Here is a 14,675-nt window from a genome sequence, read left to right on the forward strand (position 1 = left end):
GGAATATGGCTTTTGTCCCCAATCAACTGGTCTTTACTCTTGATGAATTGAAAATGGAGGACCCTTGTGTAAACAAGAGGAAAGTATTTGTCTGGTCTTCATCCTCTTAGCAGTTGTTTGTATTGAGCTGTACTCTATTGTACCCATCCTGCTATCTGTTAATAAAGTTTTCAATCAATACTCTGAAATGCATCCCCATTTTTGTTTTGCCACACACACGCACACACACACACACTGACACACACACAACCCTTTTACCCAAAGCCACCCAGCAGGCAGGACCCATGTTGAAGTAACAGCTGAGGTAACAGTTTGTTGGAAACTGGGTATTAGCCTGCTAATTGACTTTTAGTTTAATTCTCTCTCTCTGTTTGTCTTTGTCTTTACCTTTCTCTCTCTCTGTTTGTAGTTTGTCTTTACCTCTCCCTCTCTCTGTTTATCTTTACCTCTCTCTCCAAAGTAAGCAGCATAGACCCCCCCTCGTGCATCCGTGGCGTGTATGTGACGTCACTAACCAAACTCTTTATGGAAAAACTTTGTTAAATGTGAAAAAAAAAAAAAAAAAACACAAGACAGCGAAGCTCGCGCCTGGGTAAGACTCGAGGCCTGGTCGACACACACACACAGAAAGTGATTCTCCCGAAGACATAACAGACACAACAGGACACACACTAGTAAAAGCTCTCCAGAAGAGGCCCCCGCTCACCTTGAAGTAGGCGTACTGCAGGTACTTGTAGGGCTCGCGCCTCTCGAACTCCTCCACGGTCTCGCGGCTCGGCAGCGTCTGCCTGAAGGCGGGCAGCCCCTGCTTGCAGCGCTTCAGACACTGCGCGCGGCGCATCACGTTGCCGAACACCCGCAGCTCGCCGAACTCCACGTAGCGCTGCTCGTCGTCCAGCCGCAGCGAGCTGCAGTTGAGGTTGCAGAAGGCCTCGCTGTCCCGCAGCAGCCGGTAGAGCCGCAGGGACACCTCCAGGTAGTCCACGGTCTCCTGCCACTTCTCCCCGGTGTACTGGTCCAGCGCGTACTTGTACGCGGAGTCCAGGGGCATGAGTTCGTGCCTCGGGAAGCTCCTGAAGCTGTACTTCTCGTACTGGGACACGACCACGGCGACGCACAGGGCGAGGAGCAGTGTGGAGAGGAGGTGAGGGGACGGCGGGGTGGTGGTGGAGGGTGCTGCCATCTTGGAGCTGCTGCTTCAGTGGCGGGCGGCTGTGCTGCTGGCTGCTGCTGCTGCTACACGTCTCCGAGTGGTTCGTGTTTGCGTTGCGGGGGCCGCGGGACAAGGACCGCCTCAACCCAGCACCACGTATCCGGACACGGCCTGCCCTCCCCCGGTCACAGCGCGGCCCAGCTGTCGCTCCTCCCACTCGAGAATCACGGCTCTGCGCTCGGTGTCCCGCCGGAGCTCCGGAGACTTCAAGTGGCTCAGTGTGTCTGTGACTGACGGACTGGAGAGAGTTATTGTGCCTTTTTACTTTATTTAACCCACTTTGTTTGGTCTGACTCCTCACTCAGTGTCTGGTGTATAACTTTTAAGGCACTTTTAGGCTATGATTGATATGATATATTACAGACACGAATATATTTATTTTCAATACTTGTATATGTTGTATTTATTATCTCTTTAATAAAAGAATAAGAAAAAAGTAAACATCTCTTGGCCCCAGCTTGACCCCTGGCGGGCAGAAAAGCCTCCCTCCCCGTGATTTCAACATGCCACGTAGAGACATTCCATCCCCCTCCATTAACCACCAAATGGTTAACCCTTTCCTTTCACTACCACACACACGACTGTCTACAACATAAGGTTAACCCTGTCACTACCGTCTACCACACTAGTGGTAGTGAAAGGTTAACCTTCTGTGAATGAATTAATGAAAACTTTATTTAACAGATTGCAGAATGGGTACAGTACAGTACGGCTCAATAAACACAATTGTTAAGGGGATGCAGACCAGAGAAAGACGTTTGTCTTGTTTACATCAGGGTCCCCCATTTTCAATTCATAGTGTCACTACCGTCTACCACACTAGTGGTAGTGAAAGGGTTAACCTTCTGTAGTGTGTGGTAGTGAACGTACACTGTACATTGGAATACTGACAAAGCTGTAAAGGAATGTGAATCACTACCCACTTTCAAAAACACTCTCAAAGAACACCTACGGGAGACTGCAATTCGAAACTGGCCGCTACAAATGTCTTAACCCAGTTGTACAGTAAATTACCAAGTATGGCTTTGTCAGTATTCCAGTGTACAGTGTCCCCCTACCCCAACCCCCCCCCCCCCACCTCCAATGTACAGCCCCCACCCACCCAACCCCACCCACCCAACCTCCTCCAATGTACAGTTTCTATGTCAAATGTATATACACTCTTTTTCTGGACACTTTTTGTATCACAAACAGTACTGTATTTGCAAATCTGATATGTCATAAATGTATAGATGTAGCAGTACTGTCTATCTGTATGTCATGTATGTCATATATGTTATGATGAATTGAAAATGGGGGACCCTGATGTAAACAAGACAAAAGTCTTTCTCTGGTCTGCATCCCCTTAACAATTGTATGTATTGAGCTGTACTGTACTGTACCCATTCTGCAATCTGTTAATAAACTTTTCAATCAATCAATCAATCAGCCATACTTGGTAATTTACTGTACAACTGGGTTAGGACATTTGTAGGGGCCAGTTTAGAATTGCAGTCTCCCGTAGGTGTTCTTTGAGAGTGTTTTTGAAAGTGGGTAGTGATTCACATTCCTTTACAGCTTAACCTTCTGTAGTGTGGTAGTGAAAGGTTGATTGATTGATTGATTGAAAACTTTAACAGATTGCATAATGGGTACAATACAGTACAGCTCAATACACACAATTGTTAACCTTCTGTAGTGTGGTAGTGAAAGGGTTACACCTTCTGCACTGTCGCAGTGAAAGGGTTAACCTTCTGTAGTGTCGCAGTGAAAGGGTTAACCTTCTGTAGTGTCGCAGTGAAAGGGTTAACCTTCTGTAGTGTGGTAGTGAAAGGGTTAACCTTCTGTAGTGTGGTAGTGAAAGGGTTAACCTGTAGTGTGGTAGTGAAAGGTTAACCTTCTGTAGTGTGGTAGTGAAAGGGTTAACCGTCTGCAGTGTGGCAGTGAAAGGGTTAACCGTCTGCAGTGTGGTAGTGAAAGGTTAACCTTCTGTAGTGTGGTAGTGAAAGGTTAACCTTCTGTAGTGTGGTAGTGAAAGGGTTAACCGTCTGCAGTGTGGCAGTGAAAGGGTTAACCGTCTGCAGTGTGGTAGTGAAAGGTTAACCTTCTGTAGTGTGGTAGTGAAAGGTTAACCTTCTGTAGTGTGGTAGTGAAAGGGTTAACCGTCTGCAGTGTGGTAGTGAAAGGTTAACCTTCGGTAGTGTGGTAGTGAAAGGGTTAAACTTCACAGCTAAAATAAGCCTACAAAGATGGAGACTGCTGTGTGTGTTGTGTTCTCCTCCCGTGCAGCGCCGGATAAGTCACGGTTGATTGAGTCAAAGGCGGGGTTCCGTAGTGACGGGTTTCTTTGGGGGTCTCTAACTTCTGCAGGGAAGGAGGACCGGCCGACGTTACCACGTTTACACATCTGAGGAGCCCCACTGCGCATGTGCAATACGTGGTGCGCAAGTTCGAGATCCCCATTCAATCCCAGGCTGGAACCGGAGGAGGACGATCCGACACCACAGCTGCAGCAGGGCGACCGACTCTACCGGGAAGAAGGAGGGAGCAGCACTCGTTATATATATATATATATATATATACAGACGATACAGAGTTAGGTAGTATCTATACCAACGAGTCATAACCTAGGAAGATGATCCAGTGTTTGCACAGGATGTTATATCTGATGGCGGTTCTGGTGGCTTTCGCCGCCTGCGACGCTCCCCCGGTCCCGTTAGACGACATCATCGTGGAGAAGACCTTCGTGCCCGAGGCGTGCGTGCGCGCGGTGAAAGTGGGGGACTACGTGAGGTACCACTACAACGGCGTGTTCCCGGACGGCAAGAAGTTTGATTCCAGGTAAGTAGCTACTATACACGGCTAACTTTGTTTTCTCCCCACACACTACTACTGTGCTGGCAGTGCTGCAGACCGATCGTGCGTGCCGTGCGTTATAAGCCCGTGGTTCGTATGAGCGTGCGCGATGCGTAAAAGTCGAGTGCGTGTGGATGGGTCGGCCCTGTGAGCCACGCAGGCAGAGAGCAAGACGAGCTTCTGTGCAAAGAATCATTTGTGAGGATTCTCTGCGCCTCGTCTTTCAGATCTGATCTCCAATCGGCTGTAGGCTTCTATGATACTCATTTAAAACTCTTCTTTTTTATTTTCATTTTTTTATAGTTTAGTGATAGTTTGGGACATTTGTATACTATGATAGTTAGGATGGTGAGTATATATAACCTACTTTAAAGGGGCACTTCCCCCCCCCCTCCCCCCAAAAAGAGAATTTGCACATAATCTCACACACATCCCAAAACAGTTTTGCACACATTAATTTAGTTTGACAGTTATTGGAGATTAAATTAGTTTGAATATGGCCACCACCAGTGATGATGTCATCATCGGGGACATTGAAATCCTATGTTTTGTAAAATTACAGCTCAAATGAAATGAAATACTCAGACATTTGTTTTATACCGTGTGTATAACTGCATAAACCACTCAACTAAACTGTTGTGTACAACAAATAAAAGTAGAGTTTTCATGTATATTAATTCCCACTCATGATGAATGAGTTCAGATACTTTTGAATAAATGAATTCACGGAGGATGCGTGAGTGAATGCATGAACAGATGTACGGGTTTGCAAGAGTGAAGACTTTAGAAGTGTCTATAAACCTGAATATCTAACCCCCCCCCCCCTCTCTCTCTGTCTCTGTCCCTCTCAGCTACGACAGAGGCAGCACCTACAACGTGTATGTGGGTAAGAAACAGCTGATCGCAGGGATGGACACGGCTCTGGTTGGGATGTGTGTCAACCAGAGGAGTCTGGTCAAGATCCCCCCACAGCTGGCCTATGGGAAACAAGGATATGGTGAGTGTGTGTGTCAGTGGTGGAAGAAGTACAAAGTTCCTTTACTTAAGTAAAAGTGGAAATACTCAGATAAATGAGTAGTACCCTGGTAAAAGTAAAAGTCCTCTATTCAAATAATTCTACTTAAGTAAAAGTAGAGAAGTATTTGCTATTGAATGTACTTAAAGGAACACGCCAACTTTTTGGGACATTAGCTTATTTGCCATCTGCCCTGGAGTTAGACAAGCAGATACATACCCTTTTCTTCTCTGTGCACGCATTAGGCTTAGGGAACAGCCGCACCATTAGCCTAGCTTAGCGTCATTCACTGGAAGTAGGTGTGCCAGTGTAGCCTAGTTCCCAACAGTCACGAAATACACTCCAAATACAACTGCAAAACATTCCTGTAAACATGTTGTGACCTGTGTATTTACCACGTGGAGAAAAAAAATTGTATTGGACATTTCCGTTTTCTAAGCAGATATATACTCTGAACTATTTTTTGCCGGACCACTGCTGCCTGGACGCAGTGATTTCACGCATCACCTGAAAAGAAATCACTGCGCCCGGCAAAAAATAGTTCCAAGTATATATCTGCTTAGAAAACTAAAATGTTTAATACATTTTTTTAATTTCTCCACATGGTAAATACTCATGTCACAACATGTTTACAGGAATGTTTTGGAGTTGTATTTGGAGTGTTGGGCTCTAGGCTTCACTGGCACACCTACTTCCAGTGAATGACCCTAAGCTAGGCTAACGGTGCGGCTGTTCCCTAAGCCTAATGCGTGCACAGAGAAGAAAGGGGTATGTATCTGCTTGTCTAACTCCAGGGCAGATGGCAAATAAGCTAATTTCCCCCAAAATTGGCGTGTTCCTTTAAGTATCTAAAGTAAAAGTACACGTTTCTGTATCCATTGACCTCTATAGGTTATGTTAAAGTGGTATGTGGTCCAGTTATGCTGCTCTGCTTAAAGGTCATTGTTGGTGACGGGTAATAGACAACATGGGTTGTTATGGTTACGCCATTCACAAAGTGGTCACGTGGTGTCGTAGTAGTAGTAAAAGTCAGCTGTTCACCGGCGGGTTTCAGGTATGGAATGGTGAGGGGGGTGAACGGGGAAGTCATATTTTGCTGACCGCACGCTACACAATGTTAAATCAAGCCGTGATTCACTTTATTATGATGCTACTATATGAACTGTTTTAACTTCAATGAAATAACCAAACGCAGTATCCTGGAGCAGTGATTTCATGACAAGCAGCGCGTCTGGCAGGTAGAATTATTTCCCCGATTTAGTCTCTTGGTGACTCCATAAATGTTTGGACAGTCGCCATACAGTCATGTTAAAGTGGTGTGTGGTCCAGTTATGCTGCTCTGATTAAAGGTTATGTTAAAGTGGTGTGTGGTCCAGTTATGCTGCTCTGATTAAAGGTTATGTTAAAGTGGTATGTGGTCCAGTTATGCTGCTCTGATTAAAGGTTATTGTAGTGGCCGACTGTCATTCCTCTGTGTGCTGACAGTCGTCCACGATGCACCCGCTATTGCCTTTTTACACTGTACCAAAGTTGTTGATGTTAAATGAGTTGAATGTCCACAGTTGCTCCTCTTACGGTGTACAGGGTTTATTGTTGTCCAAATGAAAGTGATAGTGAATTAAAGGTTAAACAGAACAGTCGTCAGTTGCTCCGTGCTCGGTTCCAACAGTATAACAGTGAAACAGTGAAACGGTTCCAACAGTGAGACAGCAGCAGTTCCAACAGTGAGACAGTGTTTGAAGGTAAGTCCTCCGCAGGTGCATAAGATTCCGTTGATCACCTTGGCCATTTATAGGAGTGGGCTGCAATGGGTGGTGGGCCCTCTAGTGGCCAAACAGTCTAAACAGTGCATGGTTCCAATATATACATAATATATACATATAATAATAATATAATATATATATATAACATAATATACATAATAATAATATAATAGTATATAATCCACCAAGTCGGTTTCTGCCTCTACACACCGGCCCCTTAAATGTGTACCAAAACACAATTTCAAAATCATATGAGAGGCAAAGAAGCCGACACAACCTACATGCTAACGTACTCAAGAATAAACAATATGAAGTCACAATTCTAAGCATAAAGAAACCTGACAGGGTCCTGTGGTTTTCACCTGTCGTCCCTGAGCATGGGAAGAACAAATCAGTTAGTGAGTCAAGTAACAGTTAAGGTAACTCAATTTTTTTTTTTTTTTAACAAACAGAGCCATAGCTCCGACAGGCATACAGCCAATGTCTATTCAAAGTCCATTCAATGGCCATGCCTTATTCTGAGGCAGGGACCAGTAAGCATAGCTTACTGATCGGTCATTCCAACGTGTTAGTTCTGGTTTGTAGGAGCACGCTGCGCACCAATCCTCTGGATCCAGGGCGTGTCTCCAGGACTCTTGCCATGACCCAGGACCCACGGGGTGCATTGGAGTCTATGATCAGAACGATGTCCCCTTTTGTGAAGTTCCTCCTGGTTCTATTCCATCGCTGCCTTTCTTGGAGAAGTGGAAGATATTCCTTCACCCATCTGGTCCAGAACAGATCCGAGATGTACTGAACTTGCCTCCAACGGCGCCTAGCGTACAGGTCATCTGGGTTGAACACACCAGGTGGCAGAACAGGCTGGACCTTAAGCTGAAGAAGATGGTTAGGAGTAAGAGCTTCCAAATCATTCAGGTCATTTGAGACATTTGTCAGCGGGCGACTGTTCAAAATGGCTTCCACCTCACACATGATAGTGGAGAGCGCTTCATCATCAAGAGCTTGTTGCTTAGTGACTGATAATGGGGTTTTCTTGACCAGACGGATTAATCTCTCCCATATCCCACCATGATGGGCTCCATACGGGGGATTAAAAGTCCATTTCACATTCCTTTGCTGTAGGGCTTGTGTTATTTGATTCCACTCCTTCAAGGCTTTCTTTAGCTCCTTTTCTGTTGAGACAAGGTTGGTCCCATTGTCAGACCTTATTCCAATCACTTGGCCCCTTCTACTGATGAAACGTCGGAATGCGTTAATACAAGAATCCGTATCCAACGAATGAGACACTTCTAAATGTATCGCTCGGCTGGCGAGGCACGTAAAAATGACTCCATCTTTTCTGCGTAGTCCTTCCTCTCTTTACTTCAATCGGCCCAAAGTAGTCGACCCCCACATGCGAGAACGGTGGCAAATCTGGTATCAACATGTCTTTGGGTAAATCTGCCATCTTTTGCTCCCCACCTGTAGCGAGTAAACGTCTGCATACAGTACAATCAGATATGACTCTTCTTGCCAGAGCGTTGGCTGAGGGAATCCAGTACTTTTGCCTCAATCTTGACAACATGTGGTTTCTGCCGCTGTGACCAACCTTGTTATGGATACTTCGGAGAATGATATGGGAGACATGGTGATTCTTGGGAAGAATTACTGGGTGTTTCGTTTCTTCTGGCATTGCCATTTTGTTCAATCGTCCCCCAATTCTCAAGATACCATTTTCAAGGACTGGATCTAGTCTGTACAGTGAACTGTTCTTCTTGACAGAACCATTGGCTTGCAGTGCTGTCAGTTCCTCCAAAAAGCTTTGTTTCTGACAGAAGAGTATTATAGCTACTTCCGCCTCTTCCAGATCATCAATGGTGAGTGTGATAACAGTCATCGTCTCTTTGAACCTTGTCATCTCAGCCTCAACCATCTGTTTTTGCTTGTCCACATCCTTCAGTTGTGCTTGCACAATGGTAAGCACTTCCTTTCGCTTTTTGCTCAATTGTAACAAGATGCTTTTCAAGTGCAGAAACCACGACGTTGCTCTCTTTAGTTTACCCCAATCTGAAAAATGAAGTATCATTTTGCTTGTTGCCTCTTGTTCGTGTTCATTGATTGCGTTCACGGTGACCTTTTCCTTCCTTACTTCACGGTCATCGGGATTGTCGATGGCAATTCGGTCAGGCTGTTTCGGCCATTCCTTTTCAGGTTGGTTCAAGAAAACTGGACCATTGCACCAAGTGTCGCACTTTAAGAACGCCTCAGAGGGAGCTCCAGTAGCTCACCACGTACCTCGAGCGCTATTTCGGCGCCGGGGACAACCGTGCTCGTCACGGATCTGGGGTTTAGCGAGTTCGAATCCCGGACTGCAGCCGTGCCTTTCCCAGAGTGTCTTCCCCCCCATCTGTACCCCTTCAGCCTGTTTCTGTCGGTCATTCTTGACCAGAATAAATGCGATAAAACGCTAAAAAGAGCCAGGGGAATGGCCAAAAGTAAAAAAAAAAAAAAAAAAAACGCCTCAGCATGGAGACCGCGAGAAGCGTGGTCTGCCGGGTTCAATTTGGTGCTTATGTACCTCCACTGCGATACATCTGTTGCTTCTCGGATGGCGCTCACCCGATTGGCCACAAAGGTGTGAAACCTTTGGTTTTCATTTTTTATATACTTTAGTACCGTCGTACTGTCTGTCCAGAACATGGAACTTTCAAGAGGGATTTTGAGCTCAGTCGTCAACATTCGGTCAATGCGTACAGCAAGGGCTGCTGCAGTAAGCTCCATCCTAGGGATCGTTATTTGCTTGAGAGGTGCCACCCTCGCCTTTCCCATTATGAAGACTGTGTGCGCATCATACAGCATAGCAACAGAATACTCCTGAAAAGGTCTATTCCACTGTGATGTAGAAAATATCTTAACCAGCCCCACCTGCCACCGCCACTAATAACATATCTATGCCGGGACCGTATTTTATTCTTATTCGTAACTTTAGTTTTTGACTACCTAAGGCCTAACAAAAATAATAGTTGGTTTCAGGTTGGTTGTCAGTTTGGCCATGGGTAGGTAGGGAATTTATTTTATTTTATTTTTTTATTTTATTCTTTCCCATGGCGACTATGGATAGGGAATTTCTTTATTTAATTAAAATGTTCACAACAACATGGATGCATGTACTCTGCCAGCATGTTTAATATCCATAATACTAAATGTTTGACTAAGATTTCTATGAAACTTTATTCTAAAAAAAAAAAAAAAAAAAAAACAGATTTTTTTTTTTTTTTTTTTATAATTTTTTTTAAAAACTCATAAAATATATTGGGTCGCACCTAAATCGGCAGGGTCGGTCGGCAACCTGAAACCAACTATTATTTTTGTTAGGCCCAAATGATTACTGTGAGCGATCTGTAGTGCCGAATTTCCCTCTGGATAAATAAAGTATTTATATTCTATTCTAACCTCAGACACTCAAACGGGAAGGGAGAGGCACAGCTACTTCACCATTCACTTAAAGGTGCTATAGATAACATTCAGCCACTAGATGTCGCACTAGGGCAATCGGGTGCATTCCACGTGGGGGCGGAATGGGAAATGGGGAGGGGATACATGCATGTAAACAACAACATTCATTTTGGACCCGCCACATTTCTTTTTATTATTATTATTGTTGTTATTATTATTATTTGTTTTTATATTTGGGGGGAGAAGCAATACTTTTATTTGGCACCTTTCTAAAAGCTCTGTGGATGTTTGGGGCGTCGGTCTGCCTTCCTCAGAGCACCTGTCACTCACCATGACCCTTGACCCTCTGGGGAATACTGTGCTCTGTATTGTGCATTAGAGCAGGTTGGTGTTTAACCCTTTCACTACCACACTACAGAAGGTTAAACCACTGCAGAGTATTCATAAACACACAGATGTCTGAGCATGCACACACACACACTTACACACACATGTGGCAGAACACGTATGCACACACAACACATGCACACCAAAGCACTTTGAACTGCAACCTCTGTATGAAAAGTGCTATACAAATAAAGTTATTATTAAATGCATGCTCTCACACACACACACACACACACATGGCACACTTGGCTCAACAACACACCATAACAGAGTGAGAGAGAAGTAGATGGTAGGGGAAGGAAGCTCGCTCTGTCAGAATAGTGTGTTGCATTATAGGATCCTCTCGGCCAGAGAGGAGGTGTGTGGTCAGATGTTACTCTCAGCCAGAGAGGAGGTGTGTGGTCAGATGTTACTCTCAGCCAGAGAGGAGGTGTGTGGTCAGATGTTACTCTCAGGCCAGAGAGAGGGAGTGTGTGGTCAGATGTTACTCTCAGCCAGAGAGGGAGTGTGTGGTCAGATGTTACTCTCAGCCAGAGAGGAGGAGTGTGGTCAGATGTTACTCTCAGCCAGAGAGGAGGTGTGGTCAGATGTTACTCTCAGCCAGAGAGGAGGAGTGTGTGGTCAGATGTTACTCTCAGACAGAGAGGAGGAGTGTGTGGTCAGATGTTACTCTCAGACAGAGAGAAGGAGTGTGGTCAGATGTTACTCTCAGGCCAGAGAGGAGGAGTGTGGTCAGATGTTACTCTCAGGCCAGAGAGGAGGTGTGTGGTCAGATGTTACTCTCAGGCCAGAGAGGAGGAGTGTGGTCAGATGTTACTCTCAGCCAGAGAGGAGGTGTGGTCAGATGTTACTCTCAGGCCAGAGAGGAGGAGTGTGTGGTCAGATGTTACTCTCAGCCAGAGAGAGGGAGTGTGGTCAGATGTTACTCTCAGCCAGAGAGGAGGTGTGTGGTCAGATGTTACTCTCAGCCAGAGAGGAGGTGTGTGGTCAGATGTTACTCTCAGCCAGAGAGGAGGTGTGTGGTCAGATGTTACTCTCAGCCAGAGAGAGGGAGTGTGTGGTCAGATGTTACTCTCAGCCAGAGAGGAGGTGTGGTCAGATGTTACTCTCAGCCAGAGAGGAGGTGTGGTCAGATGTTACTCTCAGCCAGAGAGAGGGAGTGTGTGGTCAGATGTTACTCTCAGCCAGAGAGGAGGTGTGTGGTCAGATGTTACTCTCAGGCCAGAGAGGAGGTGTGTGGTCAGATGTTACACTCAGGCCAGAGAGGAGGAGTGTGTGGTCAGATGTTACTCTCAGCCAGAGAGAGGGAGTGTGTGGTCAGATGTTACTCTCAGCCAGAGAGGAGGTGTGTGGTCAGATGTTACTCTCAGCCAGAGAGAGGAGGTGTGTGGTCAGATGTTACTCTCAGCCAGAGAGGAGGTGTGTGGTCAGATGTTACTCTCAGCCAGAGAGAGGGAGTGTGTGGTCAGATGTTACTCTCAGCCAGAGAGGGGGTGTGTGGTCAGATGTTACTCTCAGGCCAGAGAGGAGGAGTGTGTGGTCAGATGTTACTCTCAGCCAGAGAGAGGGAGTGTGTGGTCAGATGTTACTCTCAGCCAGAGAGGAGGTGTGGTCAGATGTTACTCTCAGCCAGAGAGGAGGTGTGTGGTCAGATGTTACTCTCAGCCAGAGAGGAGGTGTGTGGTCAGATGTTACTCTCAGCCAGAGAGGTAGTGTGTGGTCAGATGTTACTCTCAGCCAGAGAGGAGGTGTGTGGTCAGATGTTACTCTCAGCCAGAGAGAGGGAGTGTGGTCAGATGTTACTCTCAGCCAGAGAGGAGGTGTGTGGTCAGATGTTACTCTCAGCCAGAGAGAGGGAGTGTGTGGTCAGATGTTACTCTCAGCCAGAGAGGAGGTGTGTGGTCAGATGTTACTCTCAGACAGAGAGGAGGTGTGTGGTCAGATGTTACTCTCAGCCAGAGAGGGAGTGTGTGGTCAGATGTTACTCTCAGCCAGAGAGAGGAGGTGTGTGGTCAGATGTTACTCTCAGCCAGAGAGGAGGAGTGTGGTCAGATGTTACTCTCAGGCCAGAGAGAGGGAGTGTGTGGTCAGATGTTACTCTCAGGCCAGAGAGAGGGAGTGTGTGGTCAGATGTTACTCTCAGCCAGAGAGAGGGAGTGTGGTCAGATGTTACTCTCAGCCAGAGAGAGAGAGAGTGTGTGGTCAGATGTTACTCTCAGCCAGAGAGGAGGTGTGTGGTCAGATGTTACTCTCAGGCCAGAGAGGAGGTGTGTGGTCAGATGTTACTCTCAGGCCAGAGAGAGGGAGTGTGTGGTCAGATGTTACTCTCAGCCAGAGAGAGGGAGTGTGTGGTCAGATGTTACTCTCAGCCAGAGAGGAGGTAGTGTGTGGTCAGATGTTACTCTCAGCCAGAGAGAGGGAGTGTGTGGTCAGATGTTACTCTCAGCCAGAGAGAGGGAGTGTGTGGTCAGATGTTACTCTCAGCCAGAGAGGAGGGAGTGTGTGGTCAGATGTTACTCTCAGCCAGAGAGAGGTAGTGTGTGGTCAGATGTTACTCTCAGCCAGAGAGGTAGTGTGTGGTCAGATGTTACTCTCAGGCCAGAGAGGGAGTGTGTGGTCAGATGTTACTCTCAGCCAGAGAGAGGAGGTGTGGTCAGATGTTACTCTCAGCCAGAGAGAGGAGGTGTGGTCAGATGTTACTCTCAGCCAGAGAGAGGAGGTGTGGTCAGATGTTACTCTCAGCCAGAGAGAGGAGGTGTGGTCAGATGTTACTCTCAGGCCAGAGAGAGGGAGTGTGTGGTCAGATGTTACTCTCAGCCAGAGAGAGGGAGTGTGTGGTCAGATGTTACTCTCAGCCAGAGAGGAGGTGTGTGGTCAGATGTTACTCTCAGCCAGAGAGGTGTGGTCAGATGTTACTCTCGGCCAGAGAGGAGGTGTGGTCAGATGTTACTCTCAGGCCAGAGAGAGGAGGTGTGTGGTCAGATGTTACTCTCAGGCCAGAGAGGAGGTGTGTGGTCAGATGTTACTCTCAGCCAGAGAGGAGGTGTGGTCAGATGTTACTCTCGGCCAGAGAGGAGGTGTGGTCAGATGTTACTCTCAGCCAGAGAGAGGTAGTGTGTGGTCAGATGTTACTCTCAGCCAGAGAGGTAGTGTGTGGTCAGATGTTACTCTCAGCCAGAGAGAGGTAGTGTGTGGTCAGATGTTACTCTCAGCCAGAGAGGAGGTGTGTGTGGTCAGATGTTACTCTCAGCCAGAGAGAGGTAGTGTGTGGTCAGATGTTACTCTCAGCCAGAGAGGAGGAGTGTGGTCAGATGTTACTCTCAGCCAGAGAGGTGTGGTCAGATGTTACTCTCAGCCAGAGAGAGGGAGTGTGTGGTCAGATGTTACTCTCAGCCAGAGAGAGGGAGTGTGTGGTCAGATGTTACTCTCAGGCCAGAGAGAGGGAGTGTGTGGTCAGATGTTACTCTCAGCCAGAGAGGAGGTGTGTGTGGTCAGATGTTACTCTCAGCCAGAGAGGAGGTGTGGTCAGATGTTACTCTCAGGCAGAGAGGGTGTGTGGTCAGATGTTACTCTCAGCCAGAGAGAGGGAGTGTGTGGTCAGATGTTACTCTCAGCCAGAGAGGAGGAGTGTGTGGTCAGATGTTACTCTCAGCCAGAGAGGAGGTGTGTGGTCAGATGTTACTCTCAGCCAGAGAGAGGGAGTGTGTGGTCAGATGTTACTCTCAGACAGAGAGAGGGAGTGTGTGGTCAGATGTTACTCTCAGCCAGAGAGAGGTAGTGTGTGGTCAGATGTTACTCTCAGCCAGAGAGAGGAGGTGTGTGGTCAGATGTTACTCTCAGCCAGAGAGAGGAGGTGTGTGGTCAGATGTTACTCTCAGCCAGAGAGAGGGAGTGTGTGGTCAGATGTTACTCTCAGCCAGAGAGAGGAGGAGTGTGGTCAGATGTTACTCTCAGCCAGAGAGGAGGTGTGTGGTCAGATGTTACTCTCAGCCAGAGAGAGGAGTGTGGTCAGATGTTACTCTCAGCC

The 14,675-nt window shown here is 46.8% G+C and overlaps 2 protein-coding genes across 2 annotated transcripts in view; one reads left to right on the plus strand and one right to left on the minus strand.

Annotated features, from left to right (window-relative positions):
• Positions 1 to 1,370, minus strand: part of crtap (cartilage associated protein) — a 32,906-nt gene extending 31,536 nt beyond the window's left edge. The window contains exon 1 of the mRNA XM_084311785.1: positions 707 to 1,370. Coding sequence (XP_084167911.1) covers positions 707 to 1,183 — 477 coding nt within the window. The 5' untranslated portion in view covers positions 1,184 to 1,370. The remainder of the gene's footprint in view (positions 1 to 706) is intronic.
• Positions 1,371 to 3,667: 2,297 nt separating this feature from the next.
• fkbp9 (FKBP prolyl isomerase 9) overlaps positions 3,668 to 14,675 on the plus strand; it is a 54,455-nt gene continuing 43,447 nt past the window's right edge. The window contains exons 1-2 of the mRNA XM_084313485.1: positions 3,668 to 4,033; positions 4,900 to 5,045. Coding sequence (XP_084169611.1) covers positions 3,828 to 4,033; positions 4,900 to 5,045 — 352 coding nt within the window. The 5' untranslated portion in view covers positions 3,668 to 3,827. The remainder of the gene's footprint in view (positions 4,034 to 4,899; positions 5,046 to 14,675) is intronic.

Source organism: Notolepis coatsorum, assembly GCF_963971535.1.
Source record: "Notolepis coatsorum genome assembly, chromosome: 4".
Lineage (NCBI taxonomy): Eukaryota > Metazoa > Chordata > Actinopteri > Aulopiformes > Paralepididae > Notolepis > Notolepis coatsorum.